General features: G+C 42.2%; 1 protein-coding gene across 2 annotated transcripts in view; it reads right to left on the minus strand.

Annotated features, from left to right (window-relative positions):
* Positions 1-15,396, minus strand: part of itpr2 (inositol 1,4,5-trisphosphate receptor, type 2) — a 78,785-nt gene extending 63,389 nt beyond the window's left edge. For both annotated transcript variants that reach the window (XM_050072760.1, XM_050072759.1), the window contains exons 1-10: positions 14,996-15,396; positions 7,947-8,017; positions 7,519-7,637; positions 7,339-7,425; positions 5,120-5,278; positions 4,212-4,310; positions 3,876-3,959; positions 2,802-2,948; positions 1,744-1,839; positions 569-613 (exon numbers count right to left, since the gene is read on the minus strand). In XM_050072760.1, coding sequence (XP_049928717.1) covers positions 569-613; positions 1,744-1,839; positions 2,802-2,948; positions 3,876-3,959; positions 4,212-4,310; positions 5,120-5,278; positions 7,339-7,425; positions 7,519-7,637; positions 7,947-8,017; positions 14,996-15,087 — 999 coding nt within the window. In that variant the 5' untranslated portion in view covers positions 15,088-15,396. The remainder of the gene's footprint in view (positions 1-568; positions 614-1,743; positions 1,840-2,801; positions 2,949-3,875; positions 3,960-4,211; positions 4,311-5,119; positions 5,279-7,338; positions 7,426-7,518; positions 7,638-7,946; positions 8,018-14,995) is intronic.
* Positions 15,397-15,815: the final 419 nt, after the last annotated feature.

Here is a 15,815-nt window from a genome sequence, read left to right on the forward strand (position 1 = left end):
GCCAGAATACAAATGTGCAAGGTAGCTGAGAGCTGAAAGAAATGTCTAGATATAGATTCAGACTTTGTGTGTGAGTGTAAGAGAATCGGCGGTATTGCATAACCAAAGGATAAGGAGACAGAGAAGGGCCCAAAGTTGGACAGACAAGATGTAACTGCTGAGATGATCGCTGTTGCCGTTTAAACAGTGAGTGCAATTACACGGACATGAATAATTTATGAGGCTGAGGTTATGATCATTTTCGGAATATGGTGTTAGCCTGAGCACAAAGAAATCGGGTTTTCATTTTCCCAGTGTCTTTGGAGTACTCCAGCTAGCATATTTGGGTTTCTCATAGACAGGATATAGGGTTTACATGCTCAAACACACATAAACGTGATGCTCCAAAAGCCAAATCAAAACTGTTATTCATGTCCATGTAAAGGCACTCATTGTAATTGCTCTCATGTTCACCAACTATGCTGTCTCTTTTAAAATGTTACCTTAGAGTAACCTCTTGGTCGCAGCCAGCCTGAGGTCTGAGCTGTATGTGACTCTGCAGCTAAATATGCTTGTTTGACTGACTCACCTCTCCTTTGGGCTCCACCGTGTTGTCTTTGAATTCAGGGTTCACCTGCGGAGAAACTGACAGTCAGTCACCTAAAATATAAAAAACAATCTGATGATAATCCTGTCAATATCATCCCCATCACCCTAAAATGCATACTGTTCAACAGCAGATGGGTGATAGTGGCCATATCAATGGGAATACTGCCACCTACAGCACATCACCTACAATCCCCTTCAACTGTGCTTATTCAGACACTGCAAAGTAGATGCTGTCAGTGTGGAAAAAATGTGATGCAGACAAAAGATACTTTCCAAAAGTACTGAGGAATTAAACACAATGATTCACAGCTACAAAATTAGATGGAGGCATTACAAAGGCTTGAAGGTGATTTCAGGTAAAATCACAAAGTCCATGCAGCAATGAAAGTGATGGGGGTAGGAGAAAAATTTAATATCACACATTCCAAATATTGGAGAGAGTTTGCTTGAGATATTTTCTATCCCCGAATAAATATGGGACACACTACCCCTAAGCGAGAACTAACTGCTGGAGAGGAAGTGGAGAACTAACAGCAACCTATACTCATACCTCTTTCCTCTGCTCAGTCTTAACGCCCTTTTGGGACGAGGTTAAGAAAACAATACAATTCATACCTGATTTTAAAGAACCCTTACAGATAGAAAACATACTTGGAGTTAAATCATGTGGACAGATACATCAGAATGAAGTGTGTGGAAGCCATGAAGCAGGTGTCAAGGATGTAGAAAAGTCCAGTAACACCCAAACTGAATTCATGGATAGCAACAACAGAGCAGATTCGTCAAATGGAGAATTTAACTTTTACAGTCACAGACTAATTCGAGAAATGGAACAAATTATATCCCAACAGCAGAATGCACAAAATGAGACAGGTACGATTCTACACCAATGATGGCAGACCCCTCCCGTACCCTGTATTCAGAGTACGTACTGCACCCATCAGTTTGATGCTATAGAGTTCCAATTAAATACAGGAGGAGATACCTGAATATGCATAAAAACTCTTTCATCCTATCAGTGAATCTCCTAAACTCCAGACAAGAGGGGCGTACTATGTGTATTTTTATGTGGCAGACTTTACATCCAAGACAGATTCCATTAGGGACAAAGTAATCTTGAATCTTGAATGACAAAGGGTTAGAAGTCAAACTCACCTCAGCTGCGAGGTAATTCCCAGTCGCCAGGTGCTTGAAGCGGAAGAGACTGTTCCACTGGCCGGCTCCGCCTCTACAGGGGTCATAGTGCACAACCTGGCATAGAACCACAACATAAGAAGGAGCATCAGTTTCTGTCCATCGTTTAGGATGTTTTCTGTCTCCTGCAAGTACGTGTTTAAGTGTCAGTCTGCCTCCAGCTGGTCTGATACAGTGCAGAGGGACTTTCTCAACATTGTTCACAGTGTTCAGTTTATGTCTCTATGGATATTACTGTACAACGCTGCTCATTTATTGTCTGGTTTTGTTTAGCAGACAGCACCGCTCCTCGTGGGATAGGACCGATTCAAAAGCAGCCGGAGGATGACTTATTTTATTTGGAGTGGTTATTGAAAGTGAGAATATTTCACACACCAAATGAGCTGCAGTTTAGCCTATCACTGCAGAGTCAGAGTGAGTCAGAATGAGTCACCCTATGTGCCAAGTGCAACAGGAATTTGTGTTTGTCATACTGGCGCAACAACATGTCAACAACTGATATGGTAACATAAGCACTTCTGGCACAAAAGGCAGAGGGACAACAGGAACTTCGACTTAGCGCAGGCTGATAAAGAGGAACATCTAGTACAATAGACAGTGGATTACAAAGAGCTAAAAGGTTAAAGTGGCAGACAGGCAGACAGTATGTGTCATCGAAGGGGAAATTATGGTCTGAATGTGCGAGAAAATGGAGCCTAATTATGACAAAACTGTAAATTTAAGTGCTTAAAAACACAAATTGTTGATTTATGTTTGGTTAAACTGAGCTGCGCAAAGTTTATGATTCAACTCGCTTTAGCAGAGTCCTTTATTTTGTTGATGTATGACTGGTTGTTATTAAAGGGGCAACACATATTTTTCAATTTCATTATGTCTATAAATTGCACTCAGACCAAAAAGTCCCCAGAACATGATAAATGAACACGACTTCTTTCTAAAAACAATGATTCTATTGAATCAGCATCAATGATGTGCCTAAAATTAAAGCGACACGTTGTTATTTCCTGTTTGTGTTTCACCTCGATCTCCCAGAGAGCCTTGGAGCTGGTGGCGGAGGTGGCAGACTGTCGCAGTGTGGTCCTGAGAAAGACATGCTGCTGCTTCTTGTACTCGTCACAGGTCAGAAACTTCTCCTGCTCGGCGTGGAACAGCCTCACCACGTCTCCCTGACAGAGGACGCAAATAGAACATGATACTGCTGCAAGATAAGTGCGTGCTGTTTGCTCTGAGGTCATGCAAACTACATGCAGTTGTGAGAAATAGATGCACTGAGGAGGCAGATCTAAAATCAAATGAATGATCTCCTGTGACAGAGTCATTAAACACACAGTGGCTGAACGACTTGAAGACTTGCAGACCTCAGCCCTGGGACAACTTGAATATTTAATTTCTGCTAGTTTCACTAATTAATTATCTTTTTTTCAGGTTTATTGTATATGTAAATAATTGATAATCAACTCCTTTACAGCCTGAATCCAACATACTATTAGTGAAAATAAATCGCCCTATTCAAAACCTATTTACATAACATTAATGACTAGCTGTTACCCATGAATCCTTATGCAATTATGTTCATATTTTCATATATTCACATACTGGCCAATTAGCTGTAATATTATGTCAAGTATAAGGACACTGCTCTGAGCCACAATGAATTGTTTTGTAACCTTGTGAGCAAGAGACTCTAACACACTGTCCACCTCAGAAACGACCAGCTGAAATACAGAGGGTGAAGCTAACACACCTAATTATGCTACAAGCGCTGCTGACTTAGTAGAAACAGGCAAGCACAGACAAGAGAAGACCTGGAAATATTTGGAGAATTACCTAAAGTGCAACTCAGTTTTATACAATATATGTAGTAGCTCTTTTTCAGCTAAGGGGTCCCTGGCCTGAAAAATGTTAAAGACCCCTGCTTTACAGTTCAGGCTACAATAATAACGTTTTTGTGTTTAATCCACAGAAAAAGTAAAATAATGAAAGAGATGATGATGATGATGGCCAGCAGGTCACTTCCTGAGTGTCTAAATAAATTAGTTTACTCTGTGGCGTCTTTTAAAAAAAACAGACCTAAAAGTGGTCACACAACATACCCCCTTCAGCACGTCTTCCCTGTAGTCGCTAAACTTCATGAACAAGGTGACCTTCCAGCTGGTGTTACAGTTAACAGCATTAACCTGCAGCGTGGAGCAAGAGAGTCAGAGAGGAAGGGGCACACACAACACCAAATTATGATTCTTATCATACACAAGCCACATATAGTCTTTAAAATCCTTCAAAAATGCAGTTTTAAAAGGACTAAGATGATACAGTATTTCATTAAAGACTATTAGATAAACTAAAGCTTGAAGACAAGCTACAGGACAGGTATCTGAGAACAGCCGCGTGTTTCAGCACTGATAAAAACAATACGGATGAATTAGTCCCACCTCTTTGCAGCCAGGGTTGTCCAGCAGCTCGATGTTACTGGCATGAAGAGGCTGCCCTGCGTTCACTGGCATCAGCACCACCTTGTCTCCGACCACCACCTTGAACCCAATTACAGACAGTCACATCCCAGCACAGGTGGAGACACAGGGTGATAAACTTCCAGACGTGTTCAAATGGATTAAACAGGAAGTAGGAGTGTGTCCATGCAAGGGGCTCGTCTAAAGTCTGCAAACATCCCCTTATCTAAGGAAAAGGGTGCTATGTGCATCAGCAACAGGCTGCCTCACATGAGCTGTTCACAGCAAACAAGTTTATTCATACCGTGGTGAGTGGACATGAATGCAGCATACAGAGGTATAGTGACTGGAAAGTACACTGCCTGTCATTGTATCATCGCTTGCACAATACATGCTCTCTAACCCAATCTAATAGACTGTACGCAGTATCTCATGTTATCCAGCCACACACAAGCGCACTGTGGCTCCAGTAACGGGTGGCTCGTCACACTTATTCCAACGCTGCGCTGGAATACGTAAAAACATTTCAAATACAATGAAGCAGCATCAGTGACAAACAGTAGATAGAAGATAACAACCGGCTGGATGCTTTAAAAGCTCAACCTAAGAGACTAACATGCAACTGAAAGGCTGGTGTATCCATGCTTTTTACATCATACTCTGTGTCTGACCTAGTAATGCACAAACACCATGCACAATCAAGAGCAATACCTTTAACCATAGGATGCTAAAGCCAAAGGGGGAAGGACAAAATCAGAAAGGTTACTGGGACACGACGAACAATGAACTGACAGATGACAAAGTCGGACATCTGCTGTACTCGTAACAGAGAGCAATGACACGTTTTTGTACAGTGCTTTGTGTCTATAGAAATGTGGAGTGAGACCTACATTATCTCCTTCGCTGCGGAGCTTCCAGAAGGGCTGAATGTAGAACCAGGAGCCTTCGTTCCCGGCCGGGTCCAAAGAAACCCGCATGGCATTCTTCTCAAGCAAAGCAGGGAGACGCTTGTTCACCGTCAGGTACTTGTTACTCTTAATGTGCAGGAGCTGAGACAGAAGAGTCAGAGTGTTTGGATACTACGAGCACAGTGGTAGAGCAAGTATTGATATTCTTAACCAGAGGTACTCATATCACACTATAAAAAATACTTCATTAAGAGTAAAAGTCTTACATTTAAAGTTTTACTTTAGTAAAAGTATGCAAGTGTAGGAAAATTTAGTTGGTGTATAAAAGGTACTTAATGCAGAAAATGCCTCTGTGACTGTTTGACCAGTGGTTCCCAACTGGTCAAACAGTCACAGTTCAATTTCTCCTTAGTCATTAGTTCAAGGTCCACACAGTTTAATACATTCAGCGTCATACTTGTGCTTGGCCATGTTCTTGAGCTAGTTTGCCGTCTCTGTTAAATAGCTGTCCATTTTTAAGTCACACTACAGCAGGAAATAACACTTCAGAATAAAAACTCTTTGCCGAAAATTCACTGTGCATAAAAATAAATTGTGTTCTTGACAAGCTTGACATGTCTGTGAGTCACTTGTGGTCCATTCAGAGTGGATCCTCAACCCACAATTGGACCGCGACCCACCAGCTGGGAACCACTGTGTTAGACTATCATATTTATATTAAATAATTCAATTATTACCTCCGCCAGGAGGTCATGTTTTCGGTGCTGTTTGTCAGCAGGATTACGGAAAACCTACTGGCCCAATTTCCATGAAACTTGGGGGAAGGTCATAGCATGGGCCAAGGAATAACCCACTAAATTTTGGAGTGGATCCAAATTACAGGGTGGATGCACAAATTAATTTTCACTTTCATTAACAGTGTGAGGCGTTTGGCCTTGGCAGAGGTCTGCGCTCTTTGAATGCCCTTCCAGTTTTAATTATCAATTCATCTCTTGATTATCTCACTCGAATAACTGACTGTCTGGTTTTTAAAATTTCAGAAAATTCCTATCACAATTACCTGGAGCCCAAAGTGACACCTTCACAATATATGTTTTGTCCAACCAATGGTCCAAAGGTTAAAGGGACGGTTCAGCCCTAAATCAAAAATACATATTTTTCCTCTTACCTGTAGGGCTGTTTATCAGTCTAGATTGTTTGGGTGTGAGTTGCCGAGTGTTGGAGATATCAGCCACAGAGATGTCTGCCTTCTCTCAAATATTACTCAACTACAACTGCCAACCGTATAACAGTGCAGAAGGAAGTGTGCTGCTACTGCTAGCTCACCTAGCACCTCTGAGCTAGCTGACGTTAAGAGCCCAGCTGAGGAGGACGCCATTAATAGTTACATCTCGTGCTGTCATAAGCACAATCCTCCCATCAATGAGTAGATGCACACTTCCTTCTGCACAGTGATACAGCTATTTACAGTAGAAAAAAGGTCCTACATGAAACTGTTCACAAGGTCTGTTGATTATTTTGAGTAACTGGGTCATAATTTCTGGAAAGAGACATTACTGTGGAGTTTTTCAAATGTAGTTTGTGGGGCTTTCAGCACCACAAGCTGAGTAACTTCTGATTCCATTATATTTGAGAGAGGGCAGGCATCTCTACATTTGAAATGTTCAACATTCGGCAACTCACACCAAAACAATCTAGATTGATAAATAGCACTACAGGTAAGGGGAAAATATGTAATTTTATTTTGGGGTGAACTGTGATAAAGTATCCTATTTTAGAGTACCAAGTTAACGTACTTAGTTACTTTCTACGGCTGTACAAAAGTAAGAGAAAATAAACTATAAAATAAACTTCCTATTCCATTTAACAAACAGGGGCTAAATTATATCAGTGTTTTAAGTCAGCTCTAATAAACTGCTCATTGAAAAAGGCCTTTTTACTAAACGATCAGTGGAGACTGCCTTGAGCAGTTTTTTTAATAGCAGTTAAATATGTTGTGGCTTTTCTCAATTCACCCTCAAAACAAGAGTCTATCAATGAGTAAAACCAAATACCACCATTGAGGACTTTAACAAAATTGCCTGAGGTATCGGGGGGTTGAGTTACAGTAACACAGCCTTTGTAAACAAGGAAACCAAAACAAAGCTCTTGTGTGAGGACAATCCGACGCCGCAGGTGTTTGCTGAAGAGACGGGCTGTACCTGGATGACATTACTGTATTTCACAACTTCTCCGAGCAGCTTCTTGTTCTCGGACTCGTTCTGCTTCTGCTCCAGTTCCGCCGCATCCTGAGTGACGAGACAGAGATTTACTAAAGCTCTGTCATGCAAATGACAATAGAGATCTAGATGCAGATAGTGATCTTTAAATAGAGGCTCTACCTGTAACTTCTTAAACAGGTCTCCCTGTGTGTTGTTGTTCCCTTGTTTTCCTTGTTTGGCCTTCCAGAATTGCTTCTGGGCCGAGTATCTGTTCATGGGACACACCTTGAAGAGGCAATCTGCAGAGGAAGAGCACACAGGAGTCACTCTCTGTGAGTCTGGTTAAGTGCCACTGCAGGGTCTTTATGTGGTGAGACAGCATTTTTGAGGTTAATGCTTACTTACCCACCAGCGGCCTGTGGAGTCACTTAAACACATACAAGCTCCTCTAAAACCACAATGTTGTTTTAAACAACACAGAGCGCAAAGGATCTGGTCAGCCTGTGTGTGTGTGTGTGTGTGTGTGTGTGTGTGTGTGTGTGTGTGTGTGTGTGTGTGTGTTTGTGTATGTAAACACGAACTGGTGCGACTTGTATATTCCCACATACCTCTGAACTTTTTGGGCGGGTTGGCCAGGTCGCCAGCATCAGGCTGGACGACACACCTGTCATCGACAAGCCTGCAGAGAGGAGGACAAAATCACCATCATTTCTTCAAACTTTAACCTTTATGCAAATTGACCAGTAAATCACTCGCCTTAAAAACAACAGCCACACACTGTAGCCTAAGTGTGATCCCAGTCAAATGCAAATCTGCAAAGAAGAGCCTCAGACTGCTATTATAACCCATCATTTGAATATTCAGTTCAAAACCACACTGGCTCTACAGCGGATTGGCCACCTGCAGGATGAAAAGCTCAGCTGGCAACACAAGAAAGACTGACGGCTCTGTTCACCATCACACCCATCTCCTGAGAGCTCTCCCAGTACCTGGATTGATGCTCTGAACATTTATGGATGGAGCTCATCTAATTTAACATCACTTTGATCTCCACTTTCCAGCCCAACAGGGGGGATCTGCTCAGTCTACTTTGTATTGAGACAGATGAACCAGGGTAGAATGACAACCAGGTTTCTGCAGCTTTACATGGATGCATGGAAAGAATATCTAATTACATGTAACAAAACCAGACATCAATGTGGTGTGTACAATGACGCTTTGAGAGTGAACATTATACTGATCATTAAGGAGCTTCTCAGTAAGTGCAAACTCTACTCTTGGTTACTAAAGCATGCATTGACTGCAATGGGCTGCTGCCACCAGAGGAAACCATGTGGTTTCTGCGCAGGGTTGATTAGATGACATTCGAGGGGTGTCATCCAGTCGATAACTGCCGTGTTTCCCACATCCTAACTTTTTATTTGCTAGTTACTTACTATTTCACACATGACAGATGTGTCATTGATAGGATTAGTGATGCAGAGTGGGTTATTGTAATACACACATTTATCAGACAGTCAGTTAGACTTGTGAAGCTGATGACAGATATCTAGACTAGCTGACAGGCATGAAATAACGTTGCACAAGAGCATTACATAAACGCTGTGTGCACATGGTTAGTATTCATTTAAATAGACTAATTTACCACATTCATGAAAGCATGTATTCATCTGTCACATCACATTATGCATCAGTGGGACCGGTGAAGATGAGCAATATTTGACGACATGAAGTTTGTCTTGTCATTGGATGGTTCAAAGGAGTAGGTCTTTAGAATATTCAACCCTGGCTTAAAATGGCTTCCTGCAAAAACAAGAAGTTAAAGCTACAGTTGGCAACTTTTATGAAAATAACTTTGCGTCATATTTGCTGACACTGTCACTATATTCTGAAAATAGTATATGAGACAGATAATCACTGATAAAAGTCCCTCCTCCTCTTCCTACTGCCTCTGATGGCATTTGCCACAATCAACCACAGTTTACTGAAAACACCCAACCAGAGCCGAGGAGTCTCTAACGCAGATGTCAATCATGGCTTGTGGTCAGACTTGGCAGCGTTAATCAAATATGAATCAAGATTCTGTTACTGCATTGCCTATTTCTCGCCTTAAAGGAAGTGGCCACTTTAGAATGAAAATACAGACAGTACTTACTCACCTTCATGCCAACAAGAAGTCCATTGTAGATTTTTAATCTACAAAACTCGTTCAGGGTATCGGAGGATAACAGCTAGCCGGAATAACAGCTACACTTGAAGTGCATGGAACCCACATTTTGAAAATGTAATAAAACTGTGCTAATGCATTTCAAAAAAACGTCAGAACAGCTCGTCCGTCGTAATCCAAGCGCCCTGAAGCCGCGGCATGCAAAGTTGACTTGAAAAGATGCAATTTACTCCACTTGTATAGCATCATTTCTCACCGTGGTCAGTTAGCCTGCCCTGCAGGTTTGCTGTGTTTACATGGCAACTCGCGCGAGACCAGCTTGGCACTTGGACGAGCTGTTGTGACGTTTTTGAAATGCATTAGCTGAGTTTTATCACATTTTCAAAATGTGGGTTCCATGCATTTGAAGTGTTATCCTCCGATACCCCGAACGAGTTTTGTGGATTAAAAACTACACTGGACTTCTTGTCGGCATGAGGGTCAGTAAGTACTGTCTGTATTTTCTTTTTTTTAAAGATATTTTTTTTGGGGCATTTTGCCTTTAATGGACAGGACAGGTAAGTGTGAAAGAGGGAGAGAGAGAGAGGGAGTGACATGCAGCAAAGGGCCACAGGCTGGACTCGAACCCGGGCCGTTGCGGCAACAGCCTTGTACATGGGGCGCCTGCTTTACCCACTAAGCCACCAACGTCCCTACTGTCTGTATTTTCATTCTAAAGTGGCCATTTCCCTTAAATGTTTTCAGGAACATATTTTAGTGTACTGTTTAGCTGTTTCAGCAATATGACAAAAGTCATTTTTTTTTATAAAAGTTACCAACTACAGCCTTAACAAAGTTCAATTTCAGCCACCTAGCAACACTGAGGGTAAGGGTGCTTACAAAAGCTGGAATGGCAGACAGTCCATTATTTAGTGAATTTGGAGGAGTGAAAGCAGGCAAAACAACCAAGATGGAAGAAAGAACAGGTTTACCAAAAGAATACCTAAAACATCAAAGTCACTAGGGGCCTGAGGGAGGAGGGGAATGGGGGTATCTTTCTGTCTTGTGACTCAAATACAGGTCTGGCTGCAGTCGTTAAATAAACTTTTCTGCACATGAGAGAAAGTATTGAACTAAATTCTTGAACTAGACTGGTGATGTTTTAAACAAACAAAAATCCACAAATCTGAAGTTACACCTGATTTTAAAGTGTTATTTAAGACTTCACTTAGTCCTGGAATTCTTAAGTGCTATATCGTAGGCAACTGGACTTGCTTGAGTTTCTTGAAGATGTTTCATCTGTCATCCAAGAGGTTTCTTCAGTCCAGAACTGAACTACAATATAGCAATTAAGATTACCATGACCTGGATGATGGAAAATCTTCACAAGCTTAGTCCTGGAGTAACTAAAATCAAGACCAGGCTCAATATGATGAACCAAATGTGAGATAATCTGGTGTAAAAGTGTTCTTCAGTTGAGAGCTAGGTTTATTTCATGCATTAAAAAAAGTTCTCTAAGGGCAAGGGTCACAGTGTTTGAGGAGGTTTTCATGTGTGCAGTTCAGGACACACAGAGTTTGTAGGTTGTTTGCAGTTTTACAGTCATATATGACTTTATACCAGAGATATGTTGTAATTTCAAAGTAGGGCTGGGTGATATGGAGAAAATCAAATATCATGAAATATTTGACCAAATACCTTGATATCTGATATTATGACAATATTGTAGGGTTGACTCTTATTGTAATGTACCTATGTTATTATAAAGTCTGAAATCTATGACAACATCCAGTGTCATATCAGGATATCAAATATTGATATACTGCCCAGCCCTGACTTCAACCTGCTGGAATAAACTCTCTAACACCGGCTATATCAAAGACTCTGTATCATCCCATTCCCTTAATCCCATTTGCACCACAGGCCGAGTTGCACAAGCACATCCATTCATCCCGTCCACTGAGGAGAAACATAATGCAATGCACAATTCCTCCAATTCATACAAAGCTGGCAGCCCTGCCTAAGTGAGCTGAGCCATTTCCTATTTATGCCACGGTTCTTGATCAGTGTCAATCCACAGGCCGTGTATTATTTCCTCCGGCTCCGTATCACAGTTACATCTAAATGAGACACAATAGAGCCCAACAGGAAGCAGAATCAAGTGCTAAATGGCTAAACAGGAAGGTTCGCTGGAAAAGTCCCTCTAGCTCATAAATAAGTAACCTTAAGTCCGCAGAGAGCCGGGCCGTAGTTCAAACAGAGAGGCTTTGACGGTGCCTGACTCTCCCAGCCAGTGCGAGAGTTTGCTCTCTAACTGGGTTAAACATGAACCAGTGATACCAGGCTGGACACAGAGTAGCTAATTTTAGCTGCTTTGCTTGTCTTGAGCGGATTGAGACAACAACGCAGAGAAAATACAGCATGAAAATGCAGAGCAGCAGGTTTGATAAGTTTGTTCTGCTCAGTCTTTTCTATAGGAAAAAGTAAAGGCGACAGAGGAATGACTCATCCTTAAGAAAAGTAAAAGATTTTATAACCAGTGCCTGTTATTGCATGTCCCAACGTGCTGATAAAGCTGCACAGTAATTTAATTGCGTCACACGCTTCCTCAGTAAATGTATCATGTCATTATTTCCCTTTGTGTGGAACACATGAATCAATAGGAAAACAATTACATACAAAAACACTTAGATAACCCCGATACATATGACTCAAGTAAGAGGATTATTATGGATCTCCACAATGAACTGTTCTGATAATTAAAAATGTGTCAAGGCCCAAAATCCAAGGAGTCAAGGTCACTAATGGATCTGGATCAGGGAGTGTTTGCAATGTAAGGTGTGTGAGGATTTTATGTTATCCAAAGCAAACAAGGACATGAGCAGCCTTGTGTAGCCGAGGTTATATTGTGCTCACAGGGGCTGTGGCTCAGGGAGGTTCCTGCAGGGTCTGTCGCTCTTTCTCTCCGGGCCTTGGTGAGCTCTGGCACAGCACAGCCTGCCTTTGATAAAATGTTCAGTGCTCCTGTCAAACTACATGAGTTATTGAATCGCTGATAAGAGTTTCACTGCTTTGCTTCACAACAACAAGAGCTGTGAACAATCGCCGCTGTGCACTTTTGCTTTTTGAAATTTACAGCCCCTGTGCGTGCTACTGCTGCGGCGGCTGCTGCTTACATTTGCATTGGCACAGGCCTTTACATTTGAGCTTTGCAGCAAAAGAATTCAGGTTGGTTGTGTGCACTGCTGCAGATAGTGAGGCAGGGAACACAAACAGGTTGTAAGTCAAGGTGCTAACATGTTTTAGCTGACGTTTGCTCCAAGATCTGTGATTGCTTTGATCCTCCACAGCACAGGGCTTTAAAGAAGAGGCTTTAACATAGAGAATATTCCAGCTGTTGTGACGTTTCTGTCTGTAAGAGGAACTTAAGGGAGAAAAGGGAAAGAGAGAGAAAGAGAAACAGAGTGAGGAAAAGGGAGAGGAGGTGGGTGGGGCGCGTTCATTCCTCAGGGCCAGTCGATCTTTCCTCGCTTGTTGTGCAGGCTCAGAGGCCAGAGTGCACCTGGAACCGCCGGGGCATTTCACCTTGCGCTGTAGCTTTCAGCTCAGGGGGAACTACGGGCAGACAAACTGCTGGTGGCAGTTTTTGCACTGCTGTGTGAAGAATGACAAACTGAAAAGCAGTTTCCATTACACCTACACACAGCCTCAAATATCAGACTGACAACTGACAGTATGAGCTAAGACATATTCAAAGCAGGTCCCAAACTCTTTGTAGTGGAAATGAAGCAGCGTGATGCAAACCTTTATGATTACCTGAATATGTTTATGACCAGTCGGCGATTATAAGAGATGACAGAGTATTGCACAAAAACGCAAGACTGATAAAAGGTCTGACAAAACTTATCTTGTGGGCCCTCAGATTTATTTTATGACCCATTAAATTGGCTCCGTCCCCCTGGTTGGTAACCAATGCTTAAAGTGATAGCCTACTGCAGGGGTTGGCAAACTTTACCATACTACTTTGAACTGTTAACAATTTAAAAACATTTGTCTGGAGCTGCTGAGCCTTTGAATAAAAGCAACACAGCCTATTTAGTCTAAATTAGCCCATTAACATCTCTGATAGGTCTAAATGAGCACTCATTAGTATGATTTACCACTAGGTGTATACTCTGCGGTGGACTATTCATGATTATTTGGAACTTTAACTCTGCAGTGTTGGCAGTGAAAGCAAGCAAATCTGTTCACGCACTATTAAATTCTCTTTTTTCCTCTAGACGTTTCCTTTTTAGGATTTGGAGTCCATAGCTGGCCTAGCTAGGGAGACTTTAGACTTGCCAACGCTACTATGGTTCGGCAAAATTTAGAGGAAAAGGCACCAGACTGCAGACAAATGTCGCACATTTTAGTGGACAAAATGTTACAACTTTCTTTAAATTTGGTGCATAGTCTACACAGTTCTTTAGGCCTACAACAATGATACATTAATTAGAGTCTATCCCAGCTGACATTGGGCAAGAGGCAGGGAACACCCTGGACATGTCACCAGACTATCACAGGGCTGACACATAGAGACAGACAATCATTCACGCTCACATTCACACCTATAGGCAATTTACCAAATAACCTGGCCTGCATGTGTTTGGACTGTGGGAGAAAACCCACGCAGACACTGGGAGAACATGCAAACTCTTCGAACCGCCCACCCTGGGTTTGAACCAGGAACCCTCTTGCTGTGAGGTGACAATGCTAACCACTGCACCATGTTTTCCATAATTACATTTTGTTGTCAAAGCCACATGAAAGCCACTGGGAAGGGGCCTCAGATCTGCAGGTTGTCTACCCCTGGTCTAATGACTGAATCTGAGAGGACGCTCCAGAGCACTCCAAATCAAGCTTGGCCTCTGTAGTATATTACACAACATGGAAGACAACAAGAACACCTTACACTAAACATAGAAATCTTTTACTCCTTTACTCAAGTAAAAAATATAGACGACATAAAGGATTATCAGAGGAGAGAATGCCAAAGATCTGTAGGGTCACTAAACTCACAGACAGAATCCAAATATCTGTAAATGTCTCTTTATTCTAACTCCAAGTGAATGATAACATACTGATGATGCACCATCATTCTGCTCAGGACCCCCCTGACACCTCCTCACGCCCCCCTCTGGGTCCCCGCACCCCAGTTTGGGGCTCACAGCTGAAACAGACCCGCTGGTAAGCATTAGCCCTGGTCTACCTGGGTAACACGCTGCTTTGCATTCCTGTTACATTTGCGTAAACGTGAAGAATTTCCTGAGAAGCTGCAGTTTGCGCGCTGACAGGCCTTGGCCACAAGTCGCACTTTAACTTTTCACTTCAGTTTCAAGTGATCGCATACAGATGAAGAGAGAGATAAAGTGGTGTCAGATGTAAAGTGAAAGTAGTAAAGATATGCGGATTTAATCCATGTGGAGTCCTGTGAGAGAGCAGAAAGTAAAGAGGCACACAGGAGGAACATACCCCAAAGTACTGATGAAGCCATTCACCGAGCCCTCCGCGTAAAGAGACACAATGTCTCCAATGTGAAGAAAGCTGGATCTGTGCTCTGACATGTTTTACTCAATATGCCTTTTCACATTTGTTCCAGTTTCTCCATTTAGACACGACTGGTGCTTCTTCTCCTCGGGTGAAGTAATCCACACGTTACAGCGCCTCCAGTTCAGCAGCAGTCCCCAGATTCACCTTCATTCTTCCGCCTCTACATTTCACCAAGTCGATTCAGTGAAAGGAGGAAAAAAAAGTCGAAGTGCAGAAGAGACAAACTGGTGGCGATTTAGGAGACAGCGCTGTGTGTTTTGAGACTTATTCAACTTCTTCCTGTATGTCAGACAGACCGGAGGGTGCTCTTCTTCACATCCACTTGAGGGGGAGGAGACTGCTGCTGTCAGGGCTGTGAGCGAGTTCCGTCCAAAGACATGTTTTTGTTTTTATTCAGAGCAGGCCCTCTGAAAAGGACAGGCCATTAAAATGTAAGCTGGAGAGTTAATTATAAACGGCAGGTGTATGAGGAGACATGATGATAAATATTTAAGATGTTTTAGGGGATCAAAATGTATCATAAAGTCTGCCCAATGGACTAAAACACATGTAACCTGTTGTTTCTGCAGGGATACTGCATGCTTTGATACAAAGTGCATTGAATGGCAACTTTCAAAATCCATTGAAAGTGTATTTACACTCCATTTGGCACAGTCTTACATGTAAAAAAACCTGTCAAATTTACATTCAAACCCAAACATAACACAATATAACTATACAATCTACTGCAGTTTGCCAAATT

Source organism: Epinephelus moara, chromosome 20 (assembly GCF_006386435.1).
Source record: "Epinephelus moara isolate mb chromosome 20, YSFRI_EMoa_1.0, whole genome shotgun sequence".
Lineage (NCBI taxonomy): Eukaryota > Metazoa > Chordata > Actinopteri > Perciformes > Serranidae > Epinephelus > Epinephelus moara.